The 20,288-nt window shown below is 41.4% G+C and overlaps 1 protein-coding gene across 5 annotated transcripts in view; it reads left to right on the forward strand.

Annotated features, from left to right (window-relative positions):
- The window catches only part of LOC106599334 (sickle tail protein), a 54,326-nt gene that overhangs the window by 16,201 nt on the left and 17,837 nt on the right, over window positions 1–20,288 (forward strand). For 3 of the 5 annotated variants that reach the window (XM_082973391.1, XM_082973396.1, XM_082973394.1), the window contains exons 2-6: window positions 4,634–4,938; window positions 11,226–11,412; window positions 11,625–11,847; window positions 12,480–12,576; window positions 18,062–18,873. In XM_082973391.1, the coding sequence (XP_082829517.1) occupies window positions 4,634–4,938; window positions 11,226–11,412; window positions 11,625–11,847; window positions 12,480–12,576; window positions 18,062–18,873 (1,624 nt within the window). Of the gene's footprint in view, window positions 1–4,633; window positions 4,939–5,198; window positions 5,498–11,225; window positions 11,413–11,624; window positions 11,848–12,479; window positions 12,577–18,061; window positions 18,874–20,288 lie in introns of those variants that run through there. The other 2 variants (XM_082973392.1, XM_082973395.1) reach the window with 2 other exon arrangements.

Here is a 20,288-nt window from a genome sequence, read left to right on the forward strand (position 1 = left end):
GCCTGCCATCTGTACGGAACAGAATGTCATAAAATGTTATCTACCTTACAACAACCTCTCTAGAGACGTTTCAACAATGCTCATCCTGGTTCCAAAGCCGAATGCCTGATGTAGGGCAAGTGTTCAGTTTTTACTCAATCATAAGAAGGATATTTGCTATTGATAAGTAGACCTATTGCGTTCACATTTTGTCAACTCACAACCAATGAATGTGGCATATCGACCATTGCATAAATAAATCCCCTATTTAAGGGACTTAAATATGGCATATGGCATATGAAACGGGAGACTAGCGATTGCACCAAACGCTGTCTCATCTCACTGTAAGGTTCTCAGATGGATTTAGAGCACTCAACATGAAAAAATACAAAATCCTTTCATATAATTGAAACAAGAGCACTTGTTCTTGGTCACAGAGGGACGAATTCACTTTGGGCTTAAAGCTGAAGTTGTAATGAGTCAGCAGGCATTTGAATGGCATCTGTGTGTCACGCTGCAACTAGCTCTCAGAGTTTCACGTCAGAATTAGACGTTCATCCATCTTTCTCAACCATCAAATTATGAAGTTGGTGCAAACGTCAAATTTCAAAGTGTTTAAAGTTAAGTTTAGGTATTAACTCAGAAATCTTAAGGTTAGGCATTAATTCTGAATGGTTAAGGTAAGGGTTAAGGTTTGGGATAGGCTTAAAACACTAAAATCTCAAAAACAACGTTCTATTGCTGGATTTGAACTTGCAACCTTTGGAATCAGAGGCAGATGCTTATAAAATGTTATTGATCGCATACACATATTTAGCACGTTATTGCGGGTGTCGCGAAATGCTTGTGTTCCTTGCTAAAACATTTTTGCAGATTTAGATTTTTTTTTTAACTGAAATATAACATTTACATAAGTACTCAGACACTTTACTCAGTATTTTGTTGAAGCACCTTTGGCAGCGATTACAGCATTGGGTCTTCTTGGGTATGACTCTACAAGCTTGGTACAACTGTATTTGGGGAGTTTTTCCCATTCTTCTCTGCAGATCCTCTCAAACTCTGTCAAGTTGGATGGGGTGCGTTGCTACACAGCTATTTTCAGATCTCTCCAGAGATGTTAGATCGGGTTAAAGTCCGGGCTCTAGCTGGGCCACTCAAGGACATTCAGAAACGTGTCCCAAAGCCACTCCAGCATTGTCTTGGCTGTGTGCTTAGGGTCATTGTCCTGTTGGAAGGTGAACCTTCGCACCAGTCTGAGGTCCTGAGCGCTCTGGAGCAGGTTTTCATCAAGGATCTCTCTGTACTTTGCTCCATTCATCTTTGCCTCGATCCTGACTAGTCTCCCAGTCCCTGCCGCTGAAAAACGTCACCACCATGCTTCACCGTAGAGATGATGCCAGGTTTCCTCCAGACCTGACGCTTGGCATTCAGGCCAAAGAGTTCAATCTTGGTTTCATCAGACCAGAGAATCTTGTTTATCATGGTCTGATAGTCTTTAGGTGCCTTTTAGCAAACTCCAAACGGGCTGTCATGTGCCTTTTACTGAGGAGTGGTTTCCGTCTGGCCACTCTACCATAAAGGCCTGATTTGTGGAGTGCTGCAGAGATGGTTGTCCTTCTGGAAGGTTCTCCAATATCCACAGAGAAAATCTAGAGCTCTGTCAGAGTGACCATCGGGTTCTTGGTCACCTCCCTGACCAAGGCCCTTCACCCCCGATTGCTCAGTTTGGCTGGGCGGACTGCTCTAGGATGAGTCTTGGTGGTTCGAAACTTCTGCCATTTAAGAATGATGGAGGCCACTGTGTTCGTGGGGATCTTCAAAGCTGCAGAATTGTTTTGGTACCCTTCCCCAGATCTTTGCCTCGACACAATCCTGTCTCAGAGCTCTCCGGACAATTCCTTCGACCTCATGGCTTGGTTTTTGCTCTGATATGCACTGTCAACTGTGGGACCTTATATAGACAGGTGTGTGTCTTTCCAAATCATTCCCATTCAATTGAATTTACCACAGGTGGACTCCAATCAAGTTGTAGAAACATGTTAAGAATAATCAATGGACATATGATTCACTTAAGATCAATTTTTGAGTCTCATAACAAAGGGTCTGAATGTAAATAAGGTATTTCTGTTTTTTCTGTTTTTTCTTTCTAAAAATGTGTTTTCACTTTGTCATTATGGGGTATTGTGTGTAGATTGATGAATCCATTTTAGAATAAGGCTGCAATGTAACAAAATGTTGAAAAAGTCAATGGGTCTGAATACTTTCCAAAGGCACTGTAAGCAATATAACAATTGAGATGTACAAACCACTGCATAAGGCCATAATTTAATAAACCGTAATTTAGATTCAAACTTTAATGAGCGAGCGGTCAATATAACTATTTGTTCAGCACTTTTGAAATGACCAGCGACAAAATTGATAACACATGCTATTCTTACTGTATTCTCCCTGTACACTAAGTCAAAACCTTAGGATAAATTCTGAGGGGGAAAGGGACCAAATTCTTAGGTTAAGACACATGGGCTGCTAACAGCTTTCTACACAACATACACTTAGTATTGCTTCATTAGCTACTGATCACCCTGGCATAATTCATTTAGCAGAATGCAATACATATTTTTGGACTCACCGTTGTTGTGCTGTGCTCAGTTGAAAGTGGCGCGGCGGTCCTTCTTGGGGGAAAACTTTGTCATCAAAGTCTGAGATTATCTGATGCTTTCAAGACAACTGGGAACTCGGAAAAAAACAAGGTCGAACCATGATATCAGTGATCTTCAAATCGGAGCTCTAGAAAGAGACCAGAGTTCCCGACTTGGAATTCCGAGACGGAATTTTCCCAGTCCAAGTTTTTTTTGTTGAGTTAACAGTTGCCTTGAAAGCACTGAAGTCTGAGATTTCCCAGTTCAGAGTTTCCAGTTGTTTTGAATGCTGCGTGTGAATGTTTATCCTTTTAAGCTTGGAAAAGAGACCCTTTCAGACAGATGTTTTAAATCCTTAAACCCAGACTTGGACCACATACCCTCTCCACCGAATAGCAAGCAGGAGAAGCAAGATAGTGATTTCTTTGTGACCTTGCAGTTAGCTATTGTTTCCTTCCAAACCCTTCATTGTTGAATTTGCGATTTCCGACTTGTTGTGTGATGTTTATGTCCAATGGACAATGAGCACCGATACATTTTACTCATACTTTCTCTTCATCTGACAAGGATGGAAAATGATTCGCTAGTAGATTGTCGATGTGATTCATGACGATAACGGCTTGTTTAGCTTGCTAGCTAAGATTGTGAAAGTACGATGTTGACATGATCAGTCCAATCAAGGCTATGGTAGATATAACATGATTTGAGGTAATTTTATCTGTGGTCAATGACCTTGAGCCTTCATGGATGGGCACTTCTAATGTAAATCTATGGCAGCACCCAAGGATGCTTGAACTGCCTAGCTTGCCCTGTAGTTTCTGCGGTGACGTTTTGTCCCCAGAAGTGACAAAACACTGAGCCAATCATGGCGCAACTAGAGAAGATTATCAACGCCTCTGCTATGTATTTTGGCTGGCTGCCCCTTTACCACAAAAAGCACTGAGCTAGGCTGAAACACCTGCATTTTGGAGCTACCTTACTCAAGAAATATCACGTTTGTATGCGGCTTTATTAACTCAAGGATTTTTTGTTTGTTTTACATTGTTTGCAAACTGATATGTGGCAAAAATGAATGCCGAAATAACTTGCAAAACAGGTGGGGCTCTGCCTACAGACAGTCTGACTCCAGACTAAATCAACACTGAGTGATATAATGAATAAAGTGGATTAGAACTGCTCTCTCATTGGGTCTGCCTGCTTTGAGATTCTAAGCCCTCATATTAAAGATGCTTAGGTGATACCACTTTTCATAAAAGCAATCTCCATGGTAGCCTTATCATTCTTAAGCCATACATGGTGAAATGTTTTCTTTTTCTATCCACATTTCTGGATTCTGGATTTATAACATAGTAAAGCACATGCCTGTTTCATTTAAAAAAAAATCTGAGTTCAAAGTTGTGTGTTGTGCATCTTCAGGCTTCTAATTTAGGTAACATATATACACACCACTGCTGAAGTGGTCTGTACTGCATCTTTGAATACAGTATACAGTGACAGTTAATGTTGCTTTTGTATTTGTGTGCTCGCTGCATGAATAAACGAATGTGCTGAGTTTTGAACTCATGACCGGATATGAGTGCAGCATAGACTGTCACCCGTTGAATTGTTTAGGACAAAACTACTTTCTGAAGGTTCATGGAACAGACAGCTATGATTACTCATCACGTTAAATACTGTTGTACACATGGTCATCAAAATCAAATCAAAGTTTATTGGTTGGTTACACAGATTTGCAGGTGTTATAGCAGGTGCAGTGAAATGCTTATGCTACTAGCTCCAACAGTAGAATGGCTCGCAAATACACAAATCATCAAAAATCGAAACAGGAAATCAAGAAATGACTGAATGAGTCCAATTAACAATCCAGGGGTAGATATATTAGTGAGCATGTGTCAGAATCCATGTAAGAGTGGTTGATGTTGTTTTTTTTACTTCATAACAACATAATGTGTTTGGTGTGTTTGAATCCAGATATCTTAATATTTCATACCTCTTTATATCTGTTTTACCAATAGAGTCAGGAAACAACAACCCAAAACTGTCATCACCTGAGGATGTAAAGCGCCTCCACAGACAGCAGAACCTAGAGAACCAGAACCACCACTCTGAGCCACACTCCCCTAGCACTGTCCCCAGGAGGTCCACCATCGGAGGGCAAGGGCACCGCAGCACCAGGGACCCCCTGACCATACAGCACACTGACATAGAGAGGAAGAAAGAGGTTTTCCTGGAGCACCTGAAGCAGAGGTACCCTCACCATGCTGCTGTCATCATGGGCCATCAGGACCACCTCATGGGCCATCAGAACCGCCTCAGAGATGTAAGTGAATTTTTTTTTTTTTTAATCATTTGTTGGTTCTGATTTCCCTGCATAGTGGCTGAAGAATTGCCTAATGTAACTTATGGAAATAGAAAGGTGAATAAACATTGTCAGTAAAACAGCATAAAGAATGGACCATAGGATTAGCCTATTGTCCATCCTAGCTGAAATAGCAGGCGCTCTGCCTTTGCCGAGTAAGGGGGGAGGTGCCGTGCGCGCGCTTATGCTAGAAGTGTGGACATGCACTCTCCCATGTGGTAAAAATAAACTTTGACTGTTCTGCAAGTTTGACGGGTAAGTCCAGACCCGCATGTGGGCTAGGTGGGGTTTGTTTCCATGGCCACACCTGATGTTGCTTCAAGTTCAAGGAGAGCTCATTTTACAAGCGAACGCCGTTTTGTTGGAGTCATTGCGAAAGAAGCCTCCTGTTTTGTTCGGAATTGTGCAGAAGGGCGCATCGCATGCAGCGCGCTCTCACCTTGACGCATTTCAAATCAGAGTCGACATTTTAAAGATGGGTTTTATCGTTTCCGATTGAGGCTTTGATATTTACGTTCAGGTAATTTATAATTCAAAGTACATAAGACTACTTTACCTACTTTACCCTCAGATGTGCAATTATAGTAGGTATAGTGCACATGTTTTTACAGTAGGCTAGTGATAACTTGTTGGTGGTTTGCAGATAAACTTGTTCGATATGAGGATAGCAGATAGCCTGCCCTACACACTTCCTAGTCAGCGTAGCCTATGCTACCAGTAACGTTAGATCTATTATTTCGTATTTCGTTTTTTTCCCCACATTTCAATTTAGTCTAGCGCCTGTATTGTTTAACTGCCTTATTTTGCTGGACCACAGGAAGAGTAGCAGTAGCTAATGGGGATCCATAATAACTACAAATACACCCCAAGCACATCAATGTATATTTGCATGAATTGTTTCAGCTGCTGATTGGCTGCCCGCCATTGTTTCGGTAAAAAACTGAGGGATGGGGCTGTAGAAATGTAACCACTCTTAAATTAATAGACAAAGCTAGGGATGCAAGGACTGACCATCCGTGATATACTAATTATAGTTTTAACCATGTTTTGAGTCTTGTTTGTCTATATTTGCTTTGTTTACAAACATTGGAGTAAAACAGTTACGACAGTTGACCTAAAGGCATTTATAAATTATATTCTTCAAGAGTCAATGGGTACATATCATAAAGTCAAAAAATGTATGTAGCAACTAAGGATTTTAGCTTTAAGTTGGCATTCAGTTATTAGATAATGGATCTGTGGGAGGGAGTTTCAGTTTGGAGATACTGTTGTGATGTCATCCTTTTTGTGTGTATCATTTTAGAGTGTATATGTTCTTAGATGGAGTCTGTTTGGCTTTAGAGTATGTGTGATTGCCCCTTTAAAGGGATAGTTCACCTAAATTACTAAATTACACATTGGTTTCCTTACCCTGTAAGCAGTCTATGGACAATGTACCATTACAGAAAAAAACACATTATTTCACATGTGAAAATTCACATTATTTGTGAAATCATGTAAAAACATGCTTTTTTGATGTGTAGTTTAATGTTATCACATTAACTTCACATTAGATCACATGATCACATGAAAAGGGTTTTTGGAACACTTCAAGTGTTCACGTGAAATTCAGGTCGTTTTTCTTTCCGTAAGGGTATGACAGCAATCTATGCTTTGGTTTTATTTCCCTGGCACTGTTTCAAAATGCTAACGTTTTAGCATTTGTGGCACAAATCCCATTCAAGTCATGGTACTGATATTAGCATTTTCCGCACATCATGTCCAAATCATCAAACAATATCTAATATCATACCTTGTCCATAGACTGCTTACATGTTAAGGAAACCAATATACTGTATCATTTTGTAATTTGGGTTAACTATCCCTTTAAATGATAGCCTAGGCCTACAGTTATGTCTTGAAAAGAAATACCATTCCGTCTTGTACATTTTGCCTATTTTAGTTATAGGTTGATATGTACAGTACATCCAGTACGTCTGCCCTCCGAACAGCCTCAAGGTGTCAAAAGCATTCCACAGGGATGTTGACTCCAATGCTTCCCACAGTTGTGTCAAGTTGGCTGGATGTCCTTTGGGTGGTGGACTATTCTTGATACACACGGGAAGCAGTTCTTCACACAAAACAGTGCGCCAGGAACCTACTACCATACCCCTTTCAAAGGCACTTAAATCTTTTGTCTTGCCCATTCACCCTCTGAATGGCACACATACACAATCCAAGTCTCAATTGTCTCAAGGCTTAAAAATCCTTATTTAACCTGTTTCCTCCCTTTCATCTACACTGATGGAAGTGGATTTAGCAAGTGAACGCAATAAGGGATTATAGCTTTCACCTGGATTCACCTGGTCAGTCTATGTCATGGAAAGAGCAGGTGTTCTTAATGTTTTGTACACTCAGTGTATATGTATAGAGTTGCTATAAAATGTGTCCAATTGTTATAAAATGCTTCACTGTTTTGTAATGGATTGGTTTCAATGACTTTAGGAGCAGTGTAACCATAGCCCTCTTCTTATGTGGTAAAGTCGACATTGCTGTGGGAGTAAAATGCTCATCCATCCACCTGTTACCCAGTGTGATCATTCTAATGGTCTGCAATAAAAGGGAGGGGTTGAGGATAAAACATTTGTCAATTGCATTCAAAGACCTGGCATCTCACCAAAGCAGATGGACCATGGTCTGGTCTCTCTGGTCTCTGCCCATGCTTCTGCCAGCGATTAGAGGAGATCAAAGTGGGCCATTTGAGCAAACTAATGCTTGGACCCAGCTTTCATCCCTAGTGGGCTCACTGTGCTGCGCTCTCCCCTCACTTCACTATTAGTAACATCTTGAATAGTAACTGAGTGCTACCTTATGGTGGAAAGGTATGCAATTGTAGATGGGGTCCATATGTTTTGGGGGTGTTTTTGTTCTAATGAACTCTTGACAGGCTGAGTCCATCTTGGTCTGAGAGGCTTGTAGCTGAACAAAGTGGAGCTTTTGTTTTCACCCCTCAGAAATGGCAAGGTCCTTCTAGAGGGGACCTTTTACAAGCTTTTGCTAATCAGATCGGTGAGTCCCACTTAGTGACACTGGTTTAAACATTTACTAGCTACAATGTGCTACATTTACTTTGTTGCATTATTGTGCAAGCTGTAAGCACTATCACAATGTGAAGCTGTCATTACACTGTAGTTACACTGTACCTGTCTGTAATTATTATGTGTGGTACATGGTTTTATTTTAAAAAATGGAACCTTTATTTAACTAGGCAAGTCAGTTAAGAACAAATTCTTATTTACAATAACGGCCTACCCCGGCCAAACCCGGACAGTGCTCGGACAACGCAATTGTGCGCCTCCGTATGGGACTCCCAATCACGGCCGGATGTGATACAGCCTGGATTTGAACCAAGGACTGTAGTGACGCCTCTTGCACTGAGATGCAGTGCCTTAGACCGCTGCACTGCTCAGGAGCCACTTACTAAACAATGGGGCAGTCCTTTTTGTTCCATAGCCATGTTAAAACCCCAGTGTAGGAGTCTGTAAAGTCTTGGACTTGTAGGTGCCTTAAACTCCATTTTTACATTTTACATTTTAGTCATTTAGCAGACGCTCTTATCCAGAGCGACTTACAGTAGTGAATGCATACATTTCATACATATTTTCTCCGTACTGGTCCCCCGTGGGAACTCCAGCACAGGTAGCTTCTCTAGCTGGCCTAATCTTCAAATGCATTATAAGCACAAATATCTGAAACTCATATGGTCAACCTGATGTGCATGACAGTTAACTCAGATAATTATCATGCCCATTTTCAACTGAAAATCTTGTGTGTTATTCGACTTAGGAAATGCTGAACATATTTCCCGCAAGATTAGGTAAATCTGTCGGGAAGAATAACCATATGTAATCAGTATGTTTTCTAGCCAGTAGCCACACTTCAAGTTATCAGATTCCTTTTAGAGTACCTTTGAATAACTAAACAAATGCTTTGCTCTGAGCTCAAATTTGCCCTCACGTTTTTACTTTTATTGGGAAGACCTTGCCATTATGGGACAGAATGGAGAGAGCAATACTATGCTGATAGAGAATAAACATGAGGCAAAATGTACGTATTGTTATTCAGTGTTCATTGTTTTTATGGTCATTTGGATATCGTTACTGGATATCTTTATGAGTATAGAGATAACAAACCATGTCAAAAAAGACATGTTCAAACAAGGCTAATGTTGACAAAGACATAGAATAGTTATGTTGTAATGAGATGCAGATTTGAACAGAATCTGAGTAAACATTGAAACAAAGCATGTGTACTAATACTAGGCTATACTGTATACAGTGCTGTGAAAAATGATTTTCCCCCTTTCTGATTTTCTCTGTGCATATTGTTGATCCTGAATGTTATCAGATCTTCAACCAAAACCTAATATTAGATAAAGGGAACCTGAGTGAACAAATAAAATAGAAATTGGATACTTATTTCATTTATTTAATGAACAAAGTTAAGCCACACCTAATGCCCATGTGCGAAAAAGTATTTTCCCCCTTACACTCAATAACTGGTTTGTGCCACCTTTAGCTGCAATGACTGCAACCTGTAGTTGTTGATCAGTCTCTCGAATTGCTGTGGAGGAATTTTGGCCCACTCCTCCATGCAGATCTGCTTTAACTCGGCGACGTTTGTGGTTTTCGAGCATGAACTGCTCCTTTCAGGTCCTGCCACAACATCTCAATCGAGTTTATATCTGGACTTTGACTAGGCCATTCAAAAACTTTACATAAGTTGCTTTTCAGCCATTCTGATGTAGACTTGCTTTTGCATTTTGGACCATTGTCTTGCTGCATGACTCAGCTGCGCTTTACTACCTTCAGCTAACGGACGGATGGCCTGACAATCTCCTTTAGAATTCTCTGATACAGAGCAGAATTCATGGTTCCTTCAATGATGGCAAGTCGGTATGAGGTTCTTACTGTGGAATTCAGTGTTTGGCGTCCAAAAAGTTGACTCAAGTTTGTTAGAAAGCACCTGGAAGCACCTGAATAGTTGTCAACACACCTGGAAGTATGTTCTATGGACAGATGAGTCAAAAGTGGAATTTTGAGTCCTGTCAAGTCTGGCGAAAACCTAACACTGTATTCCACAGTAAGAATCTAATACCAACAGTCAAGCATGGTGGTGGAATTGTGATGGTTTGGGGATGCTTTGCTGCCTCAGGACCTAGACAACTTCTGCTCGGTTTTAGAATTCTAAAGGAAAATGTCAGGCCATCCGTCCGTGAGCTGAAGCTGAAGCGCAGGTGAGTCATGGCTGAAAAGCAACAAATGTTTAAAAAAAATTCAGGCCTTAACACGGTTGAGATGTTGTGGCAGGACCTGAAACAAGCAGTTCATGCTCGACATGTCACTGAGTTAAAGCAGATCTGCATGGAAGAGTGGGCCATTCTGATCAACAACAACAGGAAGCGTTTGGTTGCAGTCATTGCTCCTCAAGGTAGCACAACCAGTTATTGAATGTAAGGGGCATTGGGTGTTGCATAACTTTTTAAATTACATAAATAAAATAAGAATACATTTTTTGGGTAATTTGGAAACTCAGGTTCCCTTTATCTAATATTAGGTTTTGGTTGATATCTGATAACATTGAGTGTCCAAAAGTTTTGACAATCAGAAAGGGGGCAAATACTTTTTAACGGCGCTGTATGTAGATTTCATGAATTAAACTTATTTCCTGTGCATAAAATAATGTAATGATTATTATGCCAGTCAAAGTGAAGTGGACAGGGCGCTCTGATCCATAGAGCTGCCTGAGGTGGTTATTCACCAGTGTGTCACCATAGCCCAGTCAGTGCCAAGCTTAAAATGGAAATGCAGTGAGTGACTCAGTGTGTGTGTGTTTGTATCAGGTTGCAGATGTCCCCAAAAGTCCCCCTACAGATGCAGGATGCATCAGGGACACATTCACATCACACGTGATTGATTGGGCACAAAATGGTAGCAAAATCATCTGTTTTTTTTTCTTTCATTTTGAAGGGTTGTTGGTGGCCCTTCTTTTGGAGACATGAAACATACAGAACCAGTCCATTATATCTGGGGTTTTTTTGCGAGAATTACAAATTTGTAGTTGACTTAAAGACTTACTGTGTGTGTGTGTGCATGTTTCACAGTCATGCAGTGGAAGTAGACGTTACTTAAGGTTGAATACACCACATCTTTGACTACAGGATTTTAGTGAATGCTGGTGACTGTTCCTCTCTCCTACTGCCTCTCCAGATCAGGAGCCCCCAGCACTCTGCCAGCCCCCCGCCCGGTGTAGGGGAGCAACTGGAGCACCTCTCTCTGGAGTCTCTGGAGACCATGTCAGAGGTAGATGGTCCTGCTGCCTTCACCCGGGGCTGTCGGGCACGGGCCAGCCTGCCGGTGGTCCACTCTGCCAACCAGACCAGGGACAGATCACTAGGTAGGTACTATGGAGCTGTCAGGACTTTTCTTTCTTGCAAGCTCTGTGTCACACAGGCTCTCAGTGTGTGATCACATGCTTTCTCTATCACTCAATTTCTCACACAATCACTCTCCTTGAGCACTCACATGTTTTCTCTTTCTCTCCCTATCTCTGCCTCTCTATCTCTCTATCTCTATCTCTCTCTCTCTACTGGTGTGGTTACAAACAAGTGTCCTCCTCCTGCACCTCTCCAGGTGTGCTGTACCTGCAGTACGCAGAGGAGACCAAGCAGATCCGGATGCCCAATGAGATCACCAGTGGAGACACCGTCAGGGCTCTGTTTGTGAGTGCCTTCCCCCAGCAGCTCACCATGAAGATGCTGGAGTCTCCCAGTGTGGCCGTCTACATCAAGGATGACACAAGAAACATATACTACGAGCTAACTGATGTCAGGTGAGTTCTTCTAGCTATATTTGTGACTTAACTTTTTTTTTTACTGACGTTTCCCCTCCAATAAGCATGTTATGCTAGTCTATAGTGCAACACTTGAAGGATTACAGGGTACAGTAATATGATACTACCTAATGCTACTCTATGTTGAGGTTGGGCAAAAAAGGGATTGTCAAGCTTTGTGTACAGCACCATGTATACTACTATATAGTAATACAGTAAATGATGTCTCATCTATGCTGTTAAAGAAATCCATCTTTTAGTATGGAGCTTAAAATTACAGGGGAGGCTTGCAATTAATTTTGTCTCTACTTTGGCATTTCAGCGTCCAAAGCGCTGCATGAATAATACTCCACCTCCTGCTCTTTCAGTTTAGGCAGGGAGGCATTAAACGTGGTATTGTTGAGGCAACAAGAGAGGAGGCCCATGTCTGAGCGTGTGCTGCTGATAACAGGGTGTCTGTCTTGACCACACCCTAATCTGCACAGACACTCCTCTACAGTAGACTGATGAATATAGTACCGGGAGGATTTCCAGTTATACAGTGGAGTGGAGTTCACTGTTAGGCTGTTAGATGTCGAAGACCTGTGTTTACTTCAACCAGTGTAACTTTGACGTGTCTTTCTTCTTTCCAGAAATATCACACCTGGCTGCTGTCTGAAGGTGTACCACAAAGACCCTGCACACGCCTTCAATCGCAGTAACGCAAGGTCCAACAATCCCGACGGCAGGGTTAGTGAAGCTTGACCTTGCACGGCAACACAGCCAAGCACACAAACAAGCCTAAATCTACCTGTCTAGTGCAATATTTTTGACATCAAGGAAGCTTCCGCTCTTAAATCCCTAACCAGGGGACAGTGGTGGAAAAAGTATCCAATTGTCATACTTGAGTAAAAGTAAAGATACCTTAATAGAAAATGACTCAAGTAAAAGTGAAAGTCACCCAGTAAAATACTACTTCAGTAAAAGTGTAAAAGTATTGGAGGACAAGTACATTAGAGTGTCTAGTTTGAGAAACAGATGCCTCACAAGTCCTCAACTGGCAGCTTCATTAAGTAGTATCTTGGGATGCTGGCCTTCTAGGCAGAGTTGCAAAGAAAAAGCCATATCTCAGACTGGCCAATAAAAAGAAAAGATTAAGATGGGCAAAAGAACACAGACACTGGACAGAGGAACTCTGCCTAGAAGGCCAGCATCTCGCAGTCACCTCTTCACTGTTGACGTTGAGACAGGTGTTTTGCGGGTACTATTTAAGGAAGCTACCAGTTGAGGACTTGCAAGACGTCTGTTTCTCAAACTAGACACTCTAATGTACTTGTGCTCTTGCTCAGTTGTGAACCGGACCTCCCACTCCTCTTTCTATTCTGGTTAGGGCCAGTTTGTGCTGTTCTGTGAAGTGAGTAGTACACGGCGTTGTACGAGATCTTTAGTTTCTTGGCAATTTCTCGCATAGAATAGCCTTCATTTCTCAGAACAAGAATAGACTGATGAGTTTCAGAAGAAAGGTCTTTGTTTCTGCCCATTTTGAGCCTGTAATCAAACACAAAAATTCTGATGCTCCAGATACTCAACTAGTCTAAAGAAGTCCAGTTTTATTGCTTCTTTAATCTGCACAACAGTTTTCAGCTGTTCTAATTTAATTGCAAAAGGGTTTTCTAATGATCAATTAGCCTTTTAAAATGATTAACTTGGATTAGCTAACACAACGTGCCATTGGAACACAGGAGTGATGGTTGCTGATAATGGGCCTCTGTATGCCTACGTAGATATTCCATTAAAAATCTGCCGTTTCTAGCTACAATAGTCATTTACAACATTCACAATGTCTACACTGTATTTCTGATCAATTTGATGTTATTTTAATGGACAAAAAATGTGTAAGTGACCCCAAACTTTTGAACAGTAGTGTACGTACTGTACGTATCAAAAGTAAAAGTCTAAATCATTTCGAATTCCTTATGTTAAGCAAATCAGATGGCACCATTTAATTTTTTATTATGGATAGCCAATGGCACACTCCAACACTCAGACATTATTTACAAACGAAGCGTGTGTTTAAACACATGCAGAGGCAGTAGGGATGACCAGGAATGTTCTCTTAATAAGTGCATTAATTGGACTATTTTCCTGTCCTTCTAAGCATTCAAAATATAGTACTTTTAGGTGTCAGGGAAAATGTATGGAGGAAAATGTACATTCATTTATATAGGAATGTATTGAAGTAAAAGTTGTCAGAAATATAAATAGTAAAGTACAGATACCCCAAAGAACTACTTAAGTAGTACTTCAAAGTATTTATACTTTGCACCTCTGCAGGGGCCCGTAGCTAATCATGCTGAGACACACAGGGATAAAATCAGCCTTGTTTATTCTCGACTGGAGCAGAAGCAGGATCAGAAGCAGGGTTTTTCTTCTGTGTTTGGTTATACCCTAATAATCAGTTATGATGCCCCTCTGCATTGGTTTCCTGCTGATGTTGAGATTCCTAGTCAGAGGAACCAATATCCTGGAGCCTCTGGAATCCACTGGGCAGACGATCTTGATTAAATTTGATCCTTTTAAGGAAATGTCAGTCTTTTTACTATTAGAATTTTTTTAGTTTTACTCTAAGGTAACAAGATCAAGCTTTCTGTTTTCAGGAACTCCTCTCTCACATGACAGGAATCCCCTGTAGTACCAGTCAGTATACCATGACCCTGATAATATGATAAACTCACTCTTCTCGTAACTGTCTTTTTTCCAATAATCACATTAGCCATGTTATAGGATCACTATATTGGACTGAATTGAAACCATGCTACATGCCACTAATGTAATACCTACTACGTTGATCCTTTCGAGGCAAGCTCCCATTCTGGATTACAAATGACAAGTATTTACAGTAGAATTCTCTATACTTCTATTACAACAACAAAATGTCAATGAAATAGTTACATTAGGATATTATTGACCGCCACTGATTTAGTTCATGTCATATAGAAAGAAAGCCAGAGTAAAGTAATACCATAGCCACATAAGATGTGTCTCGACAAACTGTTGAAAGTCATATAATATTGTATCTTGTTTCTTTCTCCAGATAGTGGCTGTCTACAATATAGTGACATAGTCCATATGTACATATTACCTCAATTACCTCGACTAACCGGTGCCCCCGCACATTGACTCTGTACCGGTACCCCCTGTATATAGCCTCGCTATTGTTATTTTACTGCTGCTCTTTAATTATTTGTAACTTTTATTTCTTTTTTTTTAGGTATTTTTCTTAAAACTGCATTGTTGGTTAAGGGCTTATAAGTAAGCATTCCACTGTAAGGTCTACTACACCTGTTGTATTCGGTGTATGTGACAAATACATTTTGATTTGATTTGATTTGAAGCTGCGTTTGATATGTCTGACAAAGAGTACCGTGTGTTATTCATATCCTGCTGCATTACACAATGGCATATTTGCATCATATTTCTCAGCAGCTGTCAGGGACTGGGCACTGGATGGGGCCGTAGAGGCTTGAGAAGAGTCTCTCTTTTCCAGCTATCAGCTTTATCACAGAGCCAGGGTGCCATGAGGGATTGGGAGGCATGTAATCCTACTGGGAAAGAGCTCAAATTCCTTCGGTGGGTGTTGTTCTCAGCACGTTGTTTTGTGGTCTGAGGAGAAGTAATGCCTAGGGATCCGATGTCCTGTTGCTCTGTTGTTTTCTCGGCGTCCTGTTAGATTGACAGATAGACGTACCGCGTCGAACGTCCACCAGCGGAAGAGCCTGCCTGATCATCCTCAGATTGATCCTCCGATCTACTTGATTTAACTCGCACCTTAAATCAGGCTCACCTCACTGTATGATCAGAGTATTTATGTGAGTTTAGTGGTTGCGCAGATCTTCCTCTCCGCTGAGAGATCACCTCAGATGCACTAATAGACAGAGACCGTAAGGCCCATGGATGAAAGACGGTAACACTTTTGTACTGGTCTGGAATGCATCGCAGCTTGAAAATGTGGCTTTGTTTAAGTTTATTACTGTACCCACTGGTGGTCAGCCCAGCATGTTGTTCCATAGATGGGGTATGTGTTTTGGGGTATTTCTGAGCAGATAACATTGATAATGTCTTGCTCTAAAAATATTTCCAGTTTGAGGCACTTTTGTTGTTTTATCACAGGATGAGCAAAGGTTAATGGGTGGAAACAAGATATCAAATATTTCCATTGTAGAAGGCCTACAGGGTTTTACAGCTGTCCCCGTAAGAGAACCCTTAGAAGAACCCTTTTTTAGTTCCAGCCACCCTTTTGGATCCAGGTAGAACCCTTTTGAGTTCCATGTAGAACCCAATCCACAGAGGGTTCTACATGGAACCCAAAAGAGTTCTACCTGGAACCAAAAAGGGTTCTCCTATGGGGACAACCGCAGAACCCTTTTTTTTTATATAAGAGTGTATGTTAAATGGCTATGTATGTGTGCTTTGTTGTGGAAATATTGTGGTATCAATGTTAAGCTCAAAAGGTCATGAAGACAATTCTGCTAGAATTATGCACAAAATACTATAACTATAGCGAACATAGCAGATGGCTTGTTGTGTATGAACGAGCTGCTCTCTTATTTGCATAAAAATACAATCGTTGTAAATGAGGTCACCTCTTTGACTCTAGGGTTAATACTGGAATATTCACATTGCAGTTGTAGCTGTTATGACATGCCGCCTTATGAAGGGGGAATAAACAATTCCGATGAAAAGCAGAAAGCCCACACCCCTCTTGCATCATGCAACCATTGTAGAACTCTCTTATCACTGTTACAATCTGCTGAACTGCTGAAGGTAAAGCATGTAGCATGAGGACTAGGAAGAGTGTGAGTACTATAAGAAGTATATTCTTGAGACTACAGTCAACTATCAGGCTACTGTACTTTTGCTTAGATTTGCTAAAGTACATGATCTGAAGTGTATGTACACTCTTTAAAAAAAAGGTGTTATCTAGAACCTAAAAGGGTTTTTCGGCTGTCACCATAGGTCCTAAAGGGTTAAACCTGGAACCAAAAGGGTTCTACCTGGAACCAAAAATGGTTCTTCAAAGCAAACCCTTTGAAGAACCATTTTTGGTTCCAGGTAGAACCCTTTTGGTTCCAGGTTTAACCCTTTCCACAGAGGGTTCTATATACATACAACCTAAAAGAGTTCTACCTTTGAACCAAAAAGGTTTCTACCGAAGAACCCTTTTGAAACCCTTTTTTCTAAGAGTGTACAAAAAAATGATCTTCCTCAATTATTAGCCTACATTTGCTTAGATTAGCTGCAGTACAGTGATCTGCAGAGGGCTCTACAGTGCAACCATTTTACTCGCATATGATAATTGTTACAATGATTACTTCACTGTAGCGCAGCCCGTGAGTGCCATGGAGAATACACTGTAGCGCAGCCCGTGAGTGCCATGGAGAATACACTGTAGCGCAGCCCGTGAGTGCCATGGAGAATACACTGTAGCGCAGCCCGTGAGTGCCATGGAGAATACACTGAGCGCAGGTTCATGATTGCCATGCTTGCACCATTACTACAAGATTACTTTGTGTGCTCTTACGTTTTTCAACTTTGGCACACACTTGCTCCTTGTAAAAAAGGTCAGCGTAAAGCCGTGCTTTACCTTTAAACATCAACGGACAGTGCTTGATTAATGGACTGTTTCACAGAAACAAGTCCATTTTATTTGACAGTATGATGATGTAAACAATCTTTTTGGATTGTTGTTGTGAAAAGGTTCTGAAGTGAATACAGACAAAGAGGCAGATCAGGGAGAATTATGTGTCAATGCAATGGTCGTTTTGGGAGTTCCTCATACTGCATATTGATCTTGTCCTGCACTCATAGTGAACACAACAAACGCTCTGTGTCTGCTCTGTACATGGCGAGGCATGACAGTGTTGTTTAGCTATGGTACCATTCAACCTTTGTGGATGTGGTTTTCCTCTCTGTTTCTCTCACACTCTGTATATGGCCTTTGTCAAAACAGATCCTGGTTCTGTCTACGATTTGTCATTTTGAAGGTAATATTTTGACATGTATGACAGTCAGGGACAACAGAAGATGTTTTTTATAGATGTATTGTTGAGGACACAGACATACCGCTAACCTAATGACTGAGAATCTCTCTGCATAGCTCATCAAGTTTTGTATTAGCAGTCTCTTTCCATTGACTTTAAGATGATATGTTCTCTGAATTTCCTCCTGTCTACAGATACCAAGAGAGATACTGTATGGAAGTCATAGCCCTGTCCACACTTTACAATCCACCCGCATTCCTGTCCACGCCATTCAGGGGACCATGTCTCCCCCCATGGCCCGCTCCATGCCCTCCTCCCCCTCCAGGATCCCCTATGGTCCCCAGGCTGGGGGAGGGGTGCCAGGCAGAGCCACCCTCCCCAGGGCCAGCATGTCCAGCGGGCCACCCAGCAGGTCCGTCACCCCATGCCCCAGTGCTATCCTGGAGAGAAGAGACGTCAAACCTGATGAGGACCTGAGCAGTAAGAGTATGGCGCTGGTGCGTGCCGACGGGCTGTATGTCAACGTCACTGACCAATACGCTGTCCAGGAGGGCTGGCTGAGTATTGCCTCCTCACAGGGGGGCAGCCACACGGGGGACGTGGTCGACATGGGTGGTGGTAGCCTCCATCGGGCTTCGGGCAAGTCCACAGCCTCCTATTCAGAGAACCCAGAGCAGCAGCACTCCCTCTACAGGCAGAAGTGCCGGAGGTATGGTGAAAACCAGGGACTACCGCCGTTCGGCACCAAAACCCCACCACCTTCCCCTCACAGAGTGAATGAGGTCAGGATGATTGACAACCATGGCCCTGTGGCCCCAGAGAGAGGGTCTCCTATTCGCCGGTCCCTGCGGAGGGAGAGTAATGGTAATACTGTGGAGGTGGTGAACAGGACCAGGGGTAGTGTGTCCTCTGTGTCCTCCTCTCCTGTGTTCCTGGAGTTCCCCCCAGGCCACCATGGGGACAAATTGTTCCATGGTCACCTCACCCCCAATGACCCTCAGACCAGGTGAGACAAATAACAGAGAGCAGGGCTGGGCAGTCTGAGGCAAACTACCACTTGAACTTTGGGTTTTATGAACATAGCACATAGCATAGTACTACATAACACAATATTGTTATACACTAGCACAGTATTATGAACTACATAGCACAGTATTATGAACTACATAGCACTGTATTGTGAAGTAAATAGTGCTGTATTGTTAACTACATAGCACAGTATTATGAACTACATAGCAAAGTATTATGATCTATATAGCACAGTATTGGGAACTATATAGCTCTGCATTGTGAACTACATAGCACAGTATTATGAACTACATAGCACAGTATTATGAACTACATAGCACAGTATTATGAACTACATAGCACTGTATTGTGAACTACATAGCACTGCATTGTGAACTACATAGCACAGTATTGTGATGTAAACAGCTCTGTATTGTAAACTACATAGCACAGTATTATGAGCTACATAGCACTGTATTGTGAACTACATAGCACAGTAGTGTGAACTACATAGTGCTGTATTGTTAACTACACAGCACAGTATTATGAACTACATAGCACAGTATTGTGAACTACATAGCACTGTATTGTGAACTACATAGCACAGTATTGTGAACTATATAGCACAGTATTGGGACATAAACAGCACTGTATTGTAAACTACATAGCACAGTATTATGAACTATATAGCGCTGTAGGGTAAACTACATAGCACAGTATTATGAACTACATAGCGCTGTATTGTGAACTACATAGCACAGTATTATGAGCTACATAGCGCTGTATTGTGAACTACATAGCACAGTATTGTGATGTAAACAGCGCTGTATTGTAAACTACACAGCACAGTATTCTGAACTATATAGCGCTGTAGGGTAAACTACATAGCACAGTATTATGAACTATATAGCGCTGTAGGGTAAACTACATAGCACAGTATTATGAACTACATAGCACAGTATTATGAACTACATAGCACTTTATTGTGAACTACATAGCACAGAAGTGTGAACTACATAGCGCTGTATTGTAAACTACACAGCACAGTATTATGAACTACATAGCACAGTATTATGAACTACATAGCACTGTATTGTGAACTACATAGCACAGTATTGTGAACTATATAGCACAGTATTGGGACATAAACAGCACTGTATTGTAAACTACATAGCACAGTATTATGAACTATATAGCGCTGTAGGGTAAACTACATAGCACAGTATTATGAACTACATAGCACAGTATTATGAACTACATAGCACAGTATTGTGAACTACATAGCACAGTAGTGTGAACTACATAGCGCTGTATTGTAAACTACACAGCACAGTATTCTGACCTATATAGCGCTGTAGGGTAAACTACATAGCACAGTATTATGAACTACATAGCGCTGTATTGTGAACTACA

Source organism: Salmo salar, chromosome 03 (genome assembly GCF_965601325.2).
Source record: "Salmo salar chromosome 03, fSalSal1, whole genome shotgun sequence".
Taxonomy (NCBI): domain Eukaryota; kingdom Metazoa; phylum Chordata; class Actinopteri; order Salmoniformes; family Salmonidae; genus Salmo; species Salmo salar.